We start from the raw sequence: 18,668 nt of genomic DNA on the forward strand, positions 1-18,668 counted from the left end.
CTAGTGTACTAGGAATAACCCCATTTTATGGTTTACTTCCTAATATTTTAGAACTAATTTTAAAGGATAATAAGCATGACCCTTCCACCCAAAAACAACAAAGAAAGAAAGAATACACATTCCAAAGAGATCACATTGGATTTGTTACTGTACTGCATGTGAAAATATTAAAATCGAGGTAGGTTTGCAAAGTTCTTTGGTAGGTTGAACTTGGACTTTTTCAGTCATTAACACGTTCACGTCGCCACACTTGCCGTTGTGGCAGCCTATATAAACACACTGAAAGCATCTAAGCCCTTAGTTGGGTTTCGGTGATTAATGACAATACGTGATTAATGACAATAGGTTGAACTTGGATAGAAGCTTCACCACAGATTAACTCAAAAGTAAAGCGTGTGCGTTAGCTACCTTTTAGGCTTTTACCAGTTCGTGCCCGCCTTGGTACGGAAGCATTCCAGTCGATTAATAGTATGTCAGCTCCCGAAAAAAAGATGACCATGTAAACATTGGAAACATGAGGAGTTGACTCTCTCTATTCGTATGTGAGCACAAGCGCATGGATCGACCATTTCAACCATCACAGTCCACCATCAGCAACTGCTTCTGGGAATGTCTTAATCACCATTAGAAAATAAAATAAATCATCTCTCCATGTTATCAACATCATAATCATCTCTCCATATTACCCAGCAACATTTAACAAACCGCACCGTTCAAAAGGACTTATTTACCTGCATTGAAACTTAAATAAATGAGATGTGCTCCAGTACTACTCTTTTTAAAAAAATACACGTATCTCAATGCAGCCTAACTAATTAATTAAATGTTTCTTTATTTTTCACTTGTGTCACGCATGGGCTTGGGCCCAGAGCGTCCTATCCAGCCCGTGCCCAGCTTGAACCAAAGCCGAACTTAATCCTCTCGACATGCTTTTGTTTCGGATTGTGCTCCTAGTCACTGCTTGCATATATATCGACATGCACCTTGATGCGTTGCTTCGTCGGTAGCGCCAGCAGCGGCATCCATCATCCATGGCCGCCGTCGCGGTGGCTGGCCTCACACACAACACACGAGTAGCAGTAGCAGCCTGCAGCGGACGTCCATCAGGAAGCGGTGCTGTCGGACGGACTTCCTCACGCGAAATGGAACAGCGCTGCCGGAGCTCCTCTCTGGGAATCGAAGGGATCCGAAGGATGATGAAAACAAAATCCTCCGATCAACGGGATCCGAAGGATGAAAAGATCCATCCTCCGATGAACTGGATCCCGAAGAAAGTGGGATCGAGTAGACATGAAGTTCGGCTTGCGTCTGGGCTTGGCGGGGCGAGAATATGCGAGACCCAGGTGAAAAATGATTAAGAAAATGTTTAATTAAATAGCTGAGCTGCTTTGAGATGTGTGCGATTTTTTGAAAGAGGAGTATTGGAGCAAAAGCCTAAATAAATAACATAATTACTAGGAATACCCATTTTATGGTTTACTTCCTAATATTTTGGAACTAATTTTTAAAAGGATAATGACCTTGATCCTTCCACCCAAAAACACCAAAGAAAGAAAGAATACATATTCCAAAGAGATCACATTGGATTTGTTAATGTAAAGCATGGGAAAATATTAAAACCATGGTAAGTTTGGAAAGGTTGGTATAGTATTAAGATAATTGTGTTGTTTCGTCTACAGGTTCTAGCAGCCGGAGACCATTTCTTCTTTTGGTACGTTGAACTTGGACTTTTCCGGTCATTAACACATTCACATCACCACCGTTGCCGCTGTGGCAGCCTATATAAACACACACCATCCCCATGCCCAAAACATCAAACAGACAGAACCTCCATAGCTCAATTCAGAGAGCACAAACATTAAACCAGATGGCTCCCTCCACCTACTTTCTCCTGGCTTCGCTTCTAGCATTGGCCACTTCTCAGGCCATTGCTTCAGACCCTAGCCCGCTCCAGGACTTCTGTGTTGCCGACATACACTCTCCAGGTATGCATGCACTCAGTTTAAATAATGCGCTATGTTCTTGTACTAAATTACAGATCAAATCATAATTGTTTTTGTCAGAACAAACACTATTTTTATGTATGTCCTAGTGATTTCTGACCGCTGTGTACCTATTTTTCTTTGTCTTTGGATATGCAGTGAAGGTGAATGGATTTGTTTGCAAGGACCCCATGGCCATGAACGCAGATGACTTTTTCAAGGCAGCAAACCTTGACAAGCCTAGGGACACAATGAAAAGCAAGGTCGGATCCAATGTCACTTTGATCAATGTCATACAGTTGCCTGGACTCAACACCCTAGGCATCTCATTGGCTCGCATTGACTACGCACCATTAGGTCAAAATCCACCACACACCCACCCACGTGCCACAGAGATTCTCACCGTGCTTGAGGGTACACTCTATGTTGGATTTGTCACCTCCAACACAGACAATGGTAACAAGCTATTCGCCAAGGTTCTCAACAAGGGTGACGTGTTTGTATTCCCCCAAGGGCTCATCCACTTCCAATTCAATCCGGTCCATGACAAGCCAGCTGTCGCGATCGCTGCACTAAGCAGCCAGAACCCTGGGGCTATTACTATTGCCAACGCAGTCTTTGGATCAAAGCCACCGATCTCAGATGATGTCTTGGCCAAGGCTTTCCAGGTGCAAAAGGGAACAATTGATTGGCTCCAAGCTCAATTCTGGGAGAACAACCACTACTAAGTAAATTAATTGAGACTCACTTCATTGTATGAAGATAGATTTATATGCATTTTGCGTACTCTTTTGTGTATTCAGTTATGACGACATGCTACAGCCGAGATATATAATAGAATAAGTGGGAAGTATTTGTAACCAATCACTGTTTTTGTGTCTCTGCTACAAGCTATGCCACCATGTTCTTTTTCGAATATTTAAATTGAAGTACGTAACACTACCCCAGATCAGGACAATACTGCCGTTCAAGACACCCCATCACTGCCGGATTTTGAACCGGCACAACCATACCGGCAGCGGCATTGTACCAGGATGTATGTGGTGGTAGTTGGAGGAAGTCTTGTGATGCGGGGTATGTTCCTTCATCCAGCAGTTCTGGGTAGATCCCCTTGCCTACCCTGCGACTGTCCGGTGCAGATCAACGCCTGATCTAGTGTCACATCGGGCTTGGGTAGACAGATGCCTGTTGGGCTTCCCTGTTCCATGTTGTCCCGCCATGCTGCTGACTTCCGCCTCGGATGTTCTTTGTCCGTCCTTTGAAGAAAACAGTGTAGCCAAGTACGGTTTGTTCTACCGAGTAGCAATTTGGAACACGTAGTCGTTCCAGAGCCTAGTTGTGTCCGGGTTCCTCTTGCTCATCGTAGTACCGAGTTCGTTGGGTCTTGTAAGATGTGAAATCTTGTAATTTTTTAAGCTATTTATAATGGAAAGAATCTTGTCTTCTAGGTTGTCATTCTTTTTTCCTGCTGATGTCCTGGTTGTTTGAGAGATTCCCGAGTTCTTTCTATAAGAACCGAGTTCTTGTGTTCCTTTTGAGGTAACCCTTCGTTGCTTCATGGTTGATGAGCTATTCTCATAGCAATATGTTAACTCTGCTTTGGTGTTGGATAGATAAGTCTGACATCTTCCCGTTGAACTGTACCTTTGTGTAGAAGTGCGTCGTCCGTCATTTCAGCTTTGTCAGTTGTGTTGGGAAACGAACCATTACGTTCTGATGCCGTGTTTAAATGGGCCTAGTGGGCCATATTTTTATTGCTGTAAAAATCTATTTAAAGGCCATCTTTCTTCTTTTTCTTTGTTGCTATGCTTTTGCCTTGAAAGCCTAATCCTCACTCCGTCGTCACCATTGTCGTCGTCATCTGAGCGCCGCTGCCTGACCGTCATCGTTTCTTAGTGCCTTATTGCTTTCGCTAGTATATGGGTAGGAAGAAATCAGCGAGCAAGTCCTAGGCAACCTTTGTAGACGAGGAGGCCTCACTTTCTGTGATTGAAAATCAGGAATTCATGACCATGAGGGCTGCTCAGAAGGTCTGGCCGGCTCCGACTATGACTGAGGATCAGTTGCGTGAGCTAGTCAGTGATTGCCTAATCTAGGACAAGGAGATTGCTGAGTGGAGAGCTCTAGGCCAGCATCGGGTTCCAACCCTAGGCTCTGGTGAGATTGTTCTTTTTGTCTCCTTTATCCGTGCTGGTCTTTGTCTTCCTACCTCTGCTTTTCTTCATCGCTTTCTCAATTATTTTGGGATTAGCCTGAACCATCTTACTCCCAATGTTCTCCTTCATCTTTCTGTTTTTGTTCATCTTTGTGAAACTTTTCTTGGAATTCCTCCTTCTCTTTCACTCTCTCGTTACTTCTTCCATCTGAAGCCCCAACCCCACAGCGATGACACCCATGTTCTTGGTGGCTGTGGGATTCAGTTTCGTCAGGGTTGTAAGGGTAGATTCTTTGATTATGATTTTGTTCATTCTTTGAGGGATTGGCGTGCCGACTGGTTTTATGCCGCCAATATGATCCCTCCTCTTGCTGTCCATTCTTCTTCTGGTCCCGTGGTTAACGACCGATGGGAGAAGAATCCCATGACGATGGATGAGCTCCAGGCGATCAAGCCATTTTTGGAGAGGATATGTGCTCTGAAATAGCAAGGCTTGACCGGCTTTGGTAATGTTTCTTGTTTTCTTCGCCGCCGTGTTCAACCTCTGAAGGAGCGAGAAAACTATGGTTTTGAATACTCTAGAGCGGAGGACCCTTCTCATATGGTCCTTGCCCTTGAGTTGACTGGTGAGGAGGTGCTCGAGCGCCTTCAGAAGATGGATGTTGAAGGGAGTAAGCGTCGTCCCGCATACTGTCCCTAAGTATTGTGCTAACAACCCGCCTCCTACTGTGAGTTGTTTTTTCTTATGCTGGTACTTTTCATATTTCCTTTGCTGTCTCCACTTTTCGCTTAATATTTCTTGTCTGGTTGTTTTACTCTTTTATAGGAATTGGTGCGTAACTTTGTTGACCCGATCCCCCTTGATGATCGCCCTGTCATTGTGGAGCTTGGGGAGAATCTTGCTGGGGCATCTTTAACCAGTAAGTTTCAAACCACCACAATATTTCCTAGTGTTTCTTCCACAATTCTTGACACCTATGTAGAGTATGTTCCTCGTCCAGTTCCTCGAGCTCCCCGCAGTGTCAGAAAAAGGGGGTGAGCGGATTGTTCTTCTTCTGGTTTGCCTTCTACCAAGAAGTCTCGCCAATCGAGTACTCGTCCAGGTACTCAAGTTATAGGTAGCATGCTCCTAGGTGAGCATATTAATATGTTTTGTCTTTTTGTTGTTTGCTTTTGCCTCTAACCGAGTACTTTTCTTCTTTTTTAGATGGCGCTGTGGTTGCCATGCTTGAGAGTGAGGAAGAGGATGATGATGATGCGGCCCTTGTTACGCATCGGTGAGTTGTTTTCCTGTTTTTCTGTTGTTGAACACTTCTTTTTGTTCTGACTTTGACCTTGTTCTCTTGTAGTAAGCGGTCGTCGACCTCGAGTTCTTCTGGAGCTCCGGTTCCGACCACGCCACTCCTGTTGCAAGGTGGCGGCGATATTTTTGCTTCTATAGTTCCCCCTTTAAGGTCTTCTATTGGTCTTGGGGGTTTTATGAAGAAGAAGATAGCTAAGTGAGTGAATCCTGGTTATGTTTCTCTGCTTCTGTTTTCCCCTTCTCTGATTCATATTCTTATCATCGATTTTCTTTATCATCTTGCAGGCCTTCGCCTTCCCTCAACCCTCAGTCGACTTCTTGTCAGTCTTCTGGTGCGCTTCTATGTTCTGAGTCTCTGGACTCGGAATGTGCGGTCGGCGAGGTGGCTGTGAGGGGGACAGGGTTCTTTGGTGGTTTCGTAGCTGCTGATTTGCTGGCTTCGGAGGTGACCATGGCCGTGGCGGTGGAGCCATCTGAGGATAGAGCCAGGGCTTCCCAGGGTATGGCCCTGGTCTTGTCTTCTTTACCTCAGCTGGCTTCTCCCTCTGCTCCTCTTCCTAGTGGCGTTCAGCATTTGGATGATGATGTGGTGCAACAATTCGATGCCACTCATCGGTTGTCAGAGCTGACCGCTGCCTAGGGAACCTTCGTGACTTCTTTTAGGGAAAAACTCTAGGTAAGTTTTTTCTGAAGTTCTTTCTTTAGATGTTCGTTTTTCTTCTGTTCTTATGTTTTGTTTTTCTCTTTCTCTTTTGCTCAGTCTTTTTCTCGGGATCATACCGGCTTCTTTTTCTCATCTAAAACCAAGAAAAAGTTATCTTCTGAGGTTAGTGCCCTGAAAACAGAGCTTGACCGCTGTCGGGCTGAGATGGAGACCGAGCGTCAAACGCACCAAAAGGAGGAAAAAAGCTCTCCGTGCCCAGGTGGTTGAGGCAGGAAAGCAGAGGGGTGCAGCTGTGGAGGACATGAAGAATGAGTGCAATGGTATTGTGGGTTCTTTTTGTTTCCTCTTGTATTTGAATTTTCCTTTCTGTTGACTTGTTTTTGGTGCCTGGTTTAGCTCTTCGAGTTGAAAAGCAGAAGCTCTCGGAGGGTATTGAGGAAATGAAGACACTTTCTCGCAATAGTCACAACAGGACTGAAGAGGTAATTACTCGTGCTGAAGAACTCGTGCTTGCCAAGTTGATTAGGTGTGGAGGTGACAGTGATCTTGTGTAGGTCCAAAAAACAGTTGAAGTCTTGACTGGTAAGTTGGCGACGGCTACTGAGAACTGGAATGCTTTGTGGAAATCATTTTGGTCAGTAACCGATCTTCTTCGGACTCCATCGGATGATGGTCAATCTTGGGCTCAGTTTATTCCTCAAGTTCCAACTCATTTCAAGGAGTTTGTGAAGAGGTGCGCCCAACTATGTACCAGAAATGTTCTTGCCCAGGTCTGGGTTCTTGCTCCGAAGATGCCCCTGTCCAAGATTGCAGAGGAAGCCGAGAGTCAAGAATATCTTGATGCTGTTGAAAAGATGGAGCCTGAGGTCGAAGATTTGGCTAGGAGGATTGTAGATAATCTTGATATTGATATTTCTTCTCCTGAAGACGATGCTTGATGTATTTTGACTTTAGTACTCCAGCCTCTGTAAAAAGGATATTATACTTCTTTTTGAATGAAGATCCTTTATTTTTTGTTGATGTCTTCCTTGCCTGGATGTCTTTGATTTTGTCAAGTGCTTGTCATGCTTTTGTCTACGCTGTGTAAACAACTCAGTATTTGTAGATTGTTGTTTTGACAAACTTTCTTGATTTGTCGAGTGCTTATCTGGCTTTCATCTGCGCTGTGTAAAATAACTCGGTTTTTGTAGATCGTTGTCTTGACAAACTTTCTTGATTTGTCGAGTGCTTGTCTGGCTTTCGTCTGGTTGTAGAAACATCTTAGGATTGGTTCGGGTGTTAGCTTATTAGCTACCCTCATCGGCGGGCTCAAGCATCTTTTCAGCTCTTTTGCTCTCAGCCGATACGCTTAGGCGTGATTTTAGCCATTTTGCTTTTTGGATCGGGTGTTAGCTTATTAGCTACCCTCATCGATGGGCTCAAGCATCTTTTCAGCTCTTTTGCTCTCAGCCGGTATGCTTAGGCGTTATTTCAGCCATTTTGCTTTTTGGATTGGGTGTTAGCTTATTAGCTACCCTCATCGATGGGCTCAAGCATCTTTTTAGCTCTTTTGCTCTCAACCGGTATGCTCAGGCGTGATTTCAGCCATTTTGCTTTTTGGATCAGGTGTTAGCTTATTAGCTACCCTCATCGGCGGGCTCAAGCATCTTTTCAGCTCTTTTGCTCTCAGTCGATATGCTCAGGCGTGATTTCAGCCATTTTGCTTTTTTGGATCGGGTGTTAGCTTATTAGCTACCCTCATTGGCGGGCTCAAGCATCTTTTTAGCTCTTTTGCTCTTAGCCGGTATGCTCAGGCGTGATTTCAGCCATTTTGCTTTTTTGAATTGGGTGTTAGCTTATTAGCTACCCTCATCGGCGGGCTCAAGCATCTTTTCAGCTCTTTTGCTCTCAGCTGGTATGCTCAGGTGTGATTTCAGCCATTTTGCTTTTTGGCTGGGGTGTTAGCTTGTTAGCTACCCTCATCGGCGGGCTCAAGCATCTTTTCAGCTCTTTCGCTCTCAGCCGATATGCTCAGTGAAAACAACTCGGGAAGATTCGTAATAAGACATCTGTTGTCGTGGAATACCATCTTTATCGATCATGAACGTTTACATGCTTAGTGAAAACAACTGGGGGAAAGCCATAATAAGACATATGTTGTCGAGGAACGCTATCTTTATTGATCATGAACGTTGATCTCTTATGGCTTGTATTTATGTTCTTCCTTGTGTTGTCTTCATGCGTAGAATCTTCTTAGTTGGCCGATTTGCCATGTATTGTTGACTTCTTTTTCATCTTCAGTTATCAACTTGTACGTGCCTAGTTCGGTGACTTTTGTGATGATAAAAGGACCTTCCCATGGACTGAGTAGTTTATGGCGTCTGTTAGTTTTTTGTATTCTTCTTAGTACTAGATCTCTGATTTGGAGTGATCGAGGTTGTGTATTCTTGTTGTAGTGGCGTCTTAAACCTTGGAGGTATTTGGAGTGATCGAGTTCTAATCTCCGGATGTGTTCTACTTCTCCTTCGTTGTATTGTTCTATCCTTGATGACGTCCAGATTAAGTCGGCAGGTAGTACTGCTTTTGATCCCTAAACTAGGAAGAAAGGTGAGTATCCGGTGGCTCTGCTTATTTGAGTCCGTAGCCCCCATACTACTTTGGGTAATTCTTCAATCCATTTGGATCCATAGTCCACTAGTTCTTCTTATAATCTTGGTTTTAATCCGGCTAGTATGAGTCCATTAGCCCTTTCTACCTATCCGTTGGCTTCTGGATGTGCGACTAATGCGTAATCTATGTCAAAACCGTAATCATGTGCCCAACTTTGGAATTCCGTAGCTGTTAAGGGAGAACCCAAATCTGTGATGATTCGATTTGGCATGCCAAAGCGGTGCATAATGTCTTGAATGAACTCGACTGCTTTGGCTACGCTGTATTTTGCGAGTGGTTTGTATTCAATCCACTTGGTGAACTTGTCAATTGCTACAAAGATGTACTTGAAACCGCCCTTTGCTTTCTTGAGAGGTCCCACTTGATCCAGCCCCTAGCAAGAGAAAGGCCAAGCGGGAGGGATGTAGATCAGACTATGAGCTGGTATGTGAGCTTGTCTTGCAAACATTTGACAACCTTTGCATTTTCTGATGAGTTCTTCTATGTCTTTCAAAGCGGTTGGCCAGTAGAATCTAGATCGGAATGATTTGCCAACTAGTGTTCTTGAAGTGGCATGATTTCCACAGCAACCTGAGTGTATTTCTTCTAAGATCTCTTTGCCTTTTTTGAACGAGACACATTTTAGGAGTACTCCTAGTGATGCGGCTCTTCTGTATAGCTTGTCCCCTACTAAGACGTAGTTCTTGCTTCTATGAATAACTCGGGTAGCCTCCGCTTTATCTGCTGGCAACTTATTCTCTTTGATGTAATCGATAAAAACCTAGGCCCATGAGGTGGTGATTACCAAAATCTAGGTGCCTTTAGCTAGGAGTTCAGGGGTTATCTCACCAGGTTGTTTGATAGAGGGAGCTAATTACTCTTCTATGAATACATCGGGTGGTACATTCGCCCTGTTAGACCCAAGCTTGGCGAGGACGTCTGCCATGATATTAGAGTCGCGCAGGACGTGTAGAATTTCTAGTCCTTGAAAATGTTTTTCGAGTTTTCATATTTTAGCACAGTAGGCGCCCATGTTTTCTTTATGCAGTCCCAATCTTTGTTGACTTGGTTGACTACTACCGTCGAATCGCCATATATGAGTAATCGCTTGATTCCAAGGATAATTGCTACTCGGAGTCCGTGGATGAGGGCTTCGTATTCTGCTTCATTGTTTGTAGCTTGCCATAATATCTGAAGGACATACTTGAGTTGCTTTCCGTCTAGAGAAACGAAGAGAATGCCTGCACCGGCTCCACCAAGCTTGAGTGATCCATCAAAGTACATCTTCCAATGGTCGAGGATGGTATTTGACATAGGTTGTTGAATCTCTGTCAACTCGGCAACAAAATCGGCCAGGGCTTGAGATTTGATTGCCTTTCGTGGGGTGAAATCGATATTGAGAGCACCAAGTTCAACTACCCACTTAGATATGCGCCCGGTTGCGTCTCTATTGTGTAAGATGTCTCCGAGTGGGAAATCTGTCACCACGGTAATCTTGTGGCTTTCAAAATAGTGACGAAGCTTGCGTGAAGTGATCAGGAGGGCGTAGAGTAGTTTTTGCACATGCGGGTACCGGATTTTTGATTCTGATAGTACTTCGCTGATGTAGTATACAAGGCGTTGTATTTTATATATGTGCCCTTCTTCTTCTCTTTCCATGACTATTGTTGTGCTGATCATAGTAGAAGTTGCCATAATGTACAGCATCATGTCTTCGTTTTTCTTTGGAGGTGTGAGAATGGGTGAGGAGGTCAGCTATGCCTTAAGTCTTTTGAAAGCTTCGTTGGCTTCTTCTGTCCATTCGAACTTGTCTATCTTCTTTAGTAGTTTAAAGAAAGGTAACCCTTTTTCACCGAGTTTTGATATGAAACGATTGAGGGCCGCCATGCAGCCTGTTAGTTTCTGTACATCCTTGATGCTTCGCGGAGGGCCCATTTCTATTATGGCTCGAATTTGCTTAGCGTTGGCTTCGATTCCATGATGACTAACCTAGAATCTTGGTAGTTGTCCTAAAGGAACTCCGAATACACACTTGTTTGGGTTCAATTTCCACCTCCACCTTTGTTGGTTTTCGAAGGTTTGCTTTAAGTCTTCAATTAGTGTGTCCGGGTTCTTTGTTTTTACTACTACATCATCCATGTATGCCTCTATGTTTTCGCCAATTTGATCACCAAGGCTTGTTTGGATAGCTCTTTGGTATGTGGCACCAGCGTTCTTGAGTCCGAACGACTTGGTCTTGTAGCAATAGGCACCGAACGGAGTGATGAAAGATGTCATGCTCTGGTCTTGTTCCTTTAATACGATCTGATGATATCATGAATAGCAATCAAGAAAGGATAACAGGGCAAATCCTACTGTTGAATCAACTATTTGATCAATGCATGGTAGCCCAAACGGATCTTCCGGGTAGTGTTTATTGAGATCTGTGTAGTCGACACACATGCGCCACTCATCCGTATTCTTTTTTTGTACTAGAACAGGATTTGCTAGCCAATCTGGATGAAGGATTTCTCTGATGAATCCAGTTGCCATTAACTTTGTGATTTCTTTTTTAATTGTTGCCTTCTTATCGGATGAGAATCGTCGTAGCCGTTGCTTCACAGGCTTGGAGCCTTCATTGATATCAATTCTGTGCCCAGTCAACTCTCTTGGGACACCTGGCATGTCGGCTGGCTTCCAAGCGAAGATATCTTTGTTGTCCTGAAGAAAGTTGGTGAGCGCGAGTTCCTATTTTGCCAAGAGGTGGGCGCTGATGGTTGCCGTCTTAGAGGGATCACCGGTGCCCAAGTTGATTTGCTTGACGTCGGCTTCTTTTGGTGGTGCAAGGATGCTGGGCTTTTTAGCTGGTATCTCCAGTTCTTCTGGGCTTGTTTCTGTGGCAATAATAGCTATTTCTTTTCTAATACTGGCGGATTGTGCTTTGGCTGCAATTTGAATTGCCTGGACGTCTCTGTCAAAAGCGCGCTTCAAATCACTTCGTAGGGAAAGTACACCATTGGGCCCTGGCATCTTAAGTAATAGATATGGGTAATGCAGTATCGCCATGAATTTTGCTAGAGCTGGGTGTCTGAGGATTGCGTGATATGATGAATCGAAGTCTGCAACTTCAAACTTGATGAACTATGTTTGGTAGTTTGAGGGGGTTCCATAAGTAACTAGTAGAGTGATTTGTCCAAGTGGCATGGCTGCCTTGCCAGGTACTATCCCATAAAATGGGGTGCTCGTTGGTGTAATCATCCCGGCGAGTTGTAGTCCCATCTTCCTTAGCGTTTCTGAAAAAATGATGTTGAGTCTGGCTCCCCCATCGATTAATACTTTTGTGACAGTCATTCCGACGATAGTTGCATCTAGAATAAGTGGGTAATGGCCTACGTTCCCTACGCTAGTCCATTGGTCCTCTCTTGAAAACTAGATTGGATATTGTGACCAGTTGAGATATTTTGTAGTAGCCGGCTCTGCTGCCATGATGGTTCGTAGAGCTAGCTTTTGTTCATGTTTGCTTTTGGAATCTGAGGCCCCAGCGAAGATCACTGCTACTGTCCCCCTGGATTTTTGGAATCCCTTGTCTTCGTGGTTGTCTTCATCTATTTTTTGATTGTCTTCTTTAGTGTTTACCTTATTATCTTTTCTTGTGTATCGCTCGTTGAATGTGTAGCAATTTCCGGTGGTGTGATTTCCTTTAGGATGCAAAATGCAACGCATGTTTTCAATGTCGTCATACCCTCTGGGTTTGGAAAACTTCCTTGATTTATCAGCCATCGCCACGGTGTTGTCTGGTCCACGTTTTCTTTCCTGATGTCTGATGTTTCGATGATTTCGCTTGTCCGGATTGTCTTGGTTGTTTTTATCCGGGAACCTTTCTCGTGTCTTCTCTTCTGCAGTAATCATCTTTTCTACTGTGTGTCTGAATTCTTCATTGTTTCTTGGGTTTTCTTTGCAGAAGTCTTGAAAATGCCACCTAGCCATAATTCCATGAGAGAAAGCTTTGATTACTTCTCATTCGGTGATGTCATGTACTTGAGCACGTAGTTCGCCAAATCATCGATAGTAATTTCTGAGAGTTCCACCTCCTTTTTGCTTGAGTCCTTTTAATTCTGCATGGGTGATGGGGTGCGTAATGATACCCGTGAAATTTCCATAGAAAACTCTTTGCAAGTATTCCCAATTTCTGATTGACCCTAGATTTAATTTGTCGAGCCATTGGAGGGGCATGGTTTCTAGTGCCATGGGAAAAAATAAGGTCTTGATATCGTCATCTCCTCCAGCTAGTTCAATCAACTACGAATAAATTCTGAGCCACTGCCTTGGTTCGGTCTTGCCATCATATTTAGAGTGGTTGGACGGCTTGAACTTGTGAGGTAGTCGTATTGAAGCAAGTCTGTTTGCAAAATAGGGGAATCTATCATGCGTTCCTGCTTCTTTGTATTCCGATTCGGCACCTCCTTCCTGCCAACTGTCGTTTTGGTGATAGTAGTTCTACGGGGATGTCTGAATAGGTGCTTCGCTTCTGATCTTCCTTGGTTGTTCGATTCGGTAGTTTTGACTATGGTCCCTTCTACTTTCTCTGTTGTGACTTCCGCTTGGTCCAAGTCTCTCGAAAGCGAACTTCCTTTGATTTTGATCTTCCTTCCTATGAGATGTTGACCTAGCAGGTAGTTTTGAGAGGGCCCTTCCATCATGCATCCTTAGGGCTACTGACTGGAGGAGGTCTCAGAGCTGTTCCTATTTTTTACTAGGAAGTGATGTCGCTCCAAGTTCTTCTAGTGCTTCTCGGATCTTATTGTCGTGCGTCTTTCTTCGACTTCTTGTTCTGATTTCTTTCTATCGTACTCAGCCAGATCTGACTCATATTTGATCCAAGCTTCCTTGCGCTGCCTAGCATGGCTTTGGCATCCTTGTTTCAATTTGTTTCTTCTTTCTCTGGCTTGCCTCTGACTCTCGATCTCACCATCATGCCCCTAGAGAAAGGGTGATATGTTGGACTCAGATTCTTCCAATGACCTGATGTCGGGTGCTTCTACGGTGACCAGAGGTGATCGAGGATGGCAAACCATGAATACTTCTCGTGTGTGAATTGTTCTGTTATTGGTGTTGGTTTCCACACTATCGGAGTTGTTGATGATTTTGGTAGAGGCTTCAAGGTCGCAGATCGAGTCTCCCTCTTGGTAGGGTAGAATTGCTGTCGTCGTCGTGCCGATTAGTTGGGTACCGCTATCCTTAGGAACTAAATCTGGCCAGTGGACGATGCAGTCTTGAGATGTTATAGTTGTACGAGACCTTCCTGAGCTCCTTTTAGTGGCATCCTAAGCACCGGATCGAGGGATCCTTCGGGTCGTGCCTGATATCATTTTGCCATGTTGTGGAGTCCAAATGGAAAAGGACCCAACTTCTTGAAAGAACTCTGAGTGTATTCCGAGTTGTTTTCTTGATAGGCTAAGGCCGCATTCTGGAGCCCCACCAAAAAAGAACTTGGTTTCTCGAAAGAACTTGGTAAAGACTCCATCTCGGATGTGGAGCCTGAGTTTGAGTCGGATGCGTGAAGCCGCGAAATCTGAGTTGGATCAGACATCACGAGCTGTGCGAATCTTCCGACGAGTTGGTCTGTCATAGTCGCCGAAATAGAAAGGTCTTCCTGGTGATCCGAATCTTTGAGTTGACGGTTTTGGAGCTTGCCGTCATCGCCTGCCTCGTAGATCCATGAACCGAAGATGAAGGTTGATTCCATCGAGAAGATCATGTTGTCGAGATCCGTTGAACTCTCGGATGCAAATTCGCCGAAAGCCCCTACCTGGCGCGCCAGCTGTCGATGTTTCACCACCGATAGCCTACCACAGGCCTCCTCAGGGTAGTTTGTTTAGGCTTCAGCGTATGCAGAACTCGACGGTAAACGCCAGAGGCAGTCGATTTATCCTGGTTAGGACCCTCGATCGTGATCGAGTAATAGCCCTACGTCCAGTCGGCGTTTGCCTTTACGTTGGATTGATTGTCAAGTGTTGTGTTTCGTTGTGTTCTTTGTCCTCTCTCCAGGAACTCCGCCCTCCTCTATATAGTCAGGAGGCCAGAGTCCTAGTCGGTTTACAATGAGGTTCCTAGTACGATTACAGAATAATAATACTACTAAGTTTATAGGGAAAAAATCCTAGTTAGACTAGATCTTCTTCCTTCCTTATGGGGTATCCGGTGGGTCCCGTATCGACAATTTGTTACTGTACTGCGTGTGAAAATATTAAAATCGAGGTAGGTTTGCAAAGTTCTTTGGTAGGTTGAACTTGGACTTTTTCAGTCATTAACACGTTCACGTCGCCACACTTGCCGTTGTGGCAGCCTATATAAACACACCATACCCATGCCCAAAGCATCAACATAGAGACGCAAACTCAACAAGAAGCTCTCTATAGCTGAGTTCGGAGAGCACAAACATAACAGCTAGCGAGAGGAATATTAAACCAGATGGCTCCCACCACCTACTTTCTCCTCGTTTCTTTTCTAGCATTGGTCACTTCCCAGGCCATTGCTTCTGACCCTAGCTCGCTCCAGGACTTCTATGTAGCTGACATACATTCTATAGATATGCATGCACTCACTTTAAGTCATGATATATTCTTGTACTAAACTGAGGATCAAATAATAATCATTTGTCACAACAAACATTATACTTTTTATGTATTTCCTAATATTTTCTTTCCTTCGTCTTTGTATATGCAGTGAAGGTGAGTGGATTTGTTAGCAAGGACCCCATGGCCGTGAACGCAGCTAACTTTTTCAAGGCAGCAAACCTTGACAAGCCTAGGGACACCATGAAAAGCAAGGTCGGATCCAATGTCATGCTACCTGGACTCAACACCCTCGGCATCTCGTTGGCTCACATCGACTACACACCATTAGGTCAAAATTCGCCACACACCCACCCCCGTGCCATAGAGATTCTCACAGTGCTTGAGGGTGCACTCTATGTTGGATTTGTCACCTCTAACATAGACAATGGTAACAAGCTATTCGCCAAGGTTCTCAATAAGGGTGACATGTTTGTATTCCCCCAAGGGCTCATACACTACCAATGCAACCTGATCCCTGACAAGACAGTTGTCGCAATCGCTGCACTACGCAGCCAGAACCCTAGGGCTATTACTATTGCCAACGCAGTCTTTGGATCAAAACCACCAATCTTAGGTGATGTCTTGGCCAAGGTTTTCCTAGTGCAAAAGGGAACAATTGATTGGCTCCAAGCTCAATTCAGGGAGAACAACCACTACTAAGTAAATTGAGGCTCACTTCATTGTACGAAGATACGTTTATATGCATTTTGCACACTACTATGGTAAGCATTTGTACGGGTGGCTGGAGATGGTTTGTAGAGGTGGTTTTGCCAGCCGCCCCTACCACACCATCTATACAAATCAAGGGTTTGTAGGGGCGGTTACCAAGCCGTCCCTACAAATCGATTTTTAGAGGCTGCTTGTGTCACCAGCCGCCTCTATAAAAATGATTTGTAGGGGCGGTTGTAACACTAGCCACCCCAATAATTCCCATTTGTAGGGGCGGTTCACTCTACAGTACATTTTTACACACAAAAAATAAAATTCCAAAATTCAAATCTGACCAGAACATGTATACATAAATATATCTATATAATATATAATTCACAAGGACATTATATCAACAGCTAATTGACAAGAAGATATATACATTATAAACCCATAATAATATAGATTACTTCATTACAAATACATAATAATTTAAATTTGTTCATTATAAACCATAATAATTTAGATCAGATAATTTAAATTCTTAGAACTTCCCAACATCGAGCCACGTACTCAGAGAAGTGCAGATCATTAATTTCATATGCCAAAATATCACTGATGTAGCGCAATGTATTTACTAGTGCACTCTCCCTTGCTTCATAATATCGCTCACAAGGTCTATTAACCTGGATCATCATTTGTCGAGAACCTTCTCTCCTAGTCACAAGAACATTTTCATGGATCCCTCTGCAGTGAGAACAGGGCCACCATATTCCGATCTATAACGACGCAATTGATGCATGGCATGGTTTATAATGGCTTCAAAGCTACCACTTGCGTATGTTACGCCATTCTCCTCAATCTACCGCTGTTGGAAAAAATGTGGTTATGAGAACCATGCATATATATATAGACATAACAATTAATCTGGATATAAGTTATGAGACTGACCACATCATTTATGTTGTACTCAGCAAGCTATGCACAATAATGCCCAATATCGTGGTGGTGGCTCACATCCAAAGATTCAATCCTAATGGAGGAGTATGTAGGAATATTGCACCCAATTCTTTGAAGCACCCTTAAATATTCTTGCACAACATATTTTTACACACTAATATCGTGATATTGTGCGCTGCCCATCCTCTCGATGTACAAAACTAGACCTTATTAGTTACCCGCCCTAACTAGAATAGAAAACCCAATTCGACATTGCTTGAGTCCACCATCTATAGGGAATGTACCAACATAGGGAATGTACCAACATTGAGGTAATCAACCTTGAAATTTGAGTCTCTCTTCGAGCCATGGTATAGGTTGAACTGTCTACATTTAAAAATTATATGTATTAGAACAAAATATCTAGAGGTGTCTTTAAAACATGTTACTTACAATGCTTGGATATGGGTGGTTTGCCCTCCCCAATGTTGGTTGGAAGCCCAGATCAAATGCATAATTATCTGGTAGATCCGGCGAAGGGAGTTCGGCCATTTCTTCTCCTAAATTTATGTCAAGGAAAACAGTTATAGTAGAGAAGTATAGGAGAGGACAGGAGTAGGAAAAGTAGGAGTAGAGGACAGGAGAGGAGAGGGGTAGAAGTAGTATGACTAGGAGAGGAGAGTCTACAAAGCATCAACTGCGTGCCAATGGAGAGGTAGTAGTAGTAGTAGTAGGACAGCAGCAGTAGTATTAATAGTACGACAGTAGCAGCATTAGTATTAATAGATGAAGTTGCATTGCAACCAAAATATAGCTATCAACATACAATTAGTGTTATCCAAACTAATAGGCCTCGGACACCATAATTAAATCATCATATAATTATGTTATTCAACTACATCGACCATCTAATTGTGTCATCACAGGCCTAAGTATTGCATTTGCATTGGCAGCTCATGGAAAGCCTCAACCGAAGTCCAAACACCATCACCAACAGACTGATAATCACCACATTCTTTCAAGAACCACTCTACCACCCTGAGGGGGATGCTTTCACCACTATCAGCTAGGGCCAGTTTAGGGGAGGTAGTTGTTGCTCCAACATAAGCATTAAAATCTCTAAGTGCATGGTCATAGTTGTTGTACTTCTTGTGTATAGTATTTTTGAACCCAAGCACACGTTTACTACCCTCATGCCAAGACATATAAATTACAGGTTTCTTTCCGTAGAAAATAACATAGCAATGGCCCATTTCCTAGTGGAAGTGTAGACTCGCAGTCATCCTCAACATAAGAAGACAATTGGTGGTCAAGCTTAACGAAGCGCTTGCGCCAAGCCACTTGAGAGCCCTTGTTATGACCAAGTTTCGGTCTGTCTTCCGCTGCAGGATACTTAATGTGTATCTTTGTTATACTTCTTATCAAGTATTCTGTCAATGGTGACGCGAGCGTACCCCTGTGGAATTGGGCGACCATTAATGGTCCTGTCTCCCACAGGCCAGGCCTGGCCGAGCGTCACCTTGTCCTTTTACCATTCCTGACAGATGTATAACTTGACATTGACGGGTTCAGTGATGCGGTCTAAAAAAATCACTATCAGATGCAGCAGGATGTTAATGAAGCGCCGGTATCATATCAAAATGTTAGGGATCCAGTGAATAGAAAGTTAACATTTTGCTATGTGTTGTGGCTATAGCAGGCTGCGGGCTTACGGGATGACCTCACTGGTGAAGCACGGAGGACACATGATGGA

The 18,668-nt window shown here is 43.8% G+C and overlaps 2 protein-coding genes across 2 annotated transcripts; both read left to right on the plus strand.

Moving 5' to 3' along the window:
* Positions 1 to 1,836: 1,836 nt before the first annotated feature.
* On the plus strand, positions 1,837 to 2,857 carry LOC136501074 (germin-like protein 8-11). The gene is made up of 2 exons (XM_066496568.1): positions 1,837 to 1,985; positions 2,142 to 2,857. The coding sequence occupies exons 1-2, from the start codon at positions 1,868 to 1,870 to the stop codon at positions 2,708 to 2,710; spliced, it is 687 nt and encodes a 228-aa protein (XP_066352665.1). The 5' UTR covers positions 1,837 to 1,867; the 3' UTR covers positions 2,711 to 2,857.
* Positions 2,858 to 15,182: 12,325 nt separating this feature from the next.
* LOC136499611 (germin-like protein 8-5) lies at positions 15,183 to 15,988 on the plus strand. Its single transcript, XM_066495208.1, has 2 exons — positions 15,183 to 15,295; positions 15,433 to 15,988. The coding sequence occupies exons 1-2, from the start codon at positions 15,183 to 15,185 to the stop codon at positions 15,986 to 15,988; spliced, it is 669 nt and encodes a 222-aa protein (XP_066351305.1).
* The last annotated feature ends 2,680 nt before the right edge of the window (positions 15,989 to 18,668 follow it).

Source organism: Miscanthus floridulus, chromosome 13, assembly GCF_019320115.1.
Source record: "Miscanthus floridulus cultivar M001 chromosome 13, ASM1932011v1, whole genome shotgun sequence".
In the NCBI taxonomy this organism is placed as follows: domain Eukaryota; kingdom Viridiplantae; phylum Streptophyta; class Magnoliopsida; order Poales; family Poaceae; genus Miscanthus; species Miscanthus floridulus.

Excerpts from the sequence above, each read along its gene's own strand:
- LOC136499611 (XM_066495208.1), top strand. The coding sequence starts at position 15,183 with ATGGCTCCCACCACCTACTTTCTCCTCGTTTCTTTTCTAGCATTGGTC. Across the intron at positions 15,296-15,432 it reads TATGTAGCTGACATACATTC|TGCAGTGAAGGTGAGTGGAT; the intron begins TATAGATATGCA and ends CGTCTTTGTATA.
- LOC136501074 (XM_066496568.1), top strand. The coding sequence starts at position 1,868 with ATGGCTCCCTCCACCTACTTTCTCCTGGCTTCGCTTCTAGCATTGGCC. Across the intron at positions 1,986-2,141 it reads TGCCGACATACACTCTCCAG|TGAAGGTGAATGGATTTGTT; the intron begins GTATGCATGCAC and ends TTGGATATGCAG.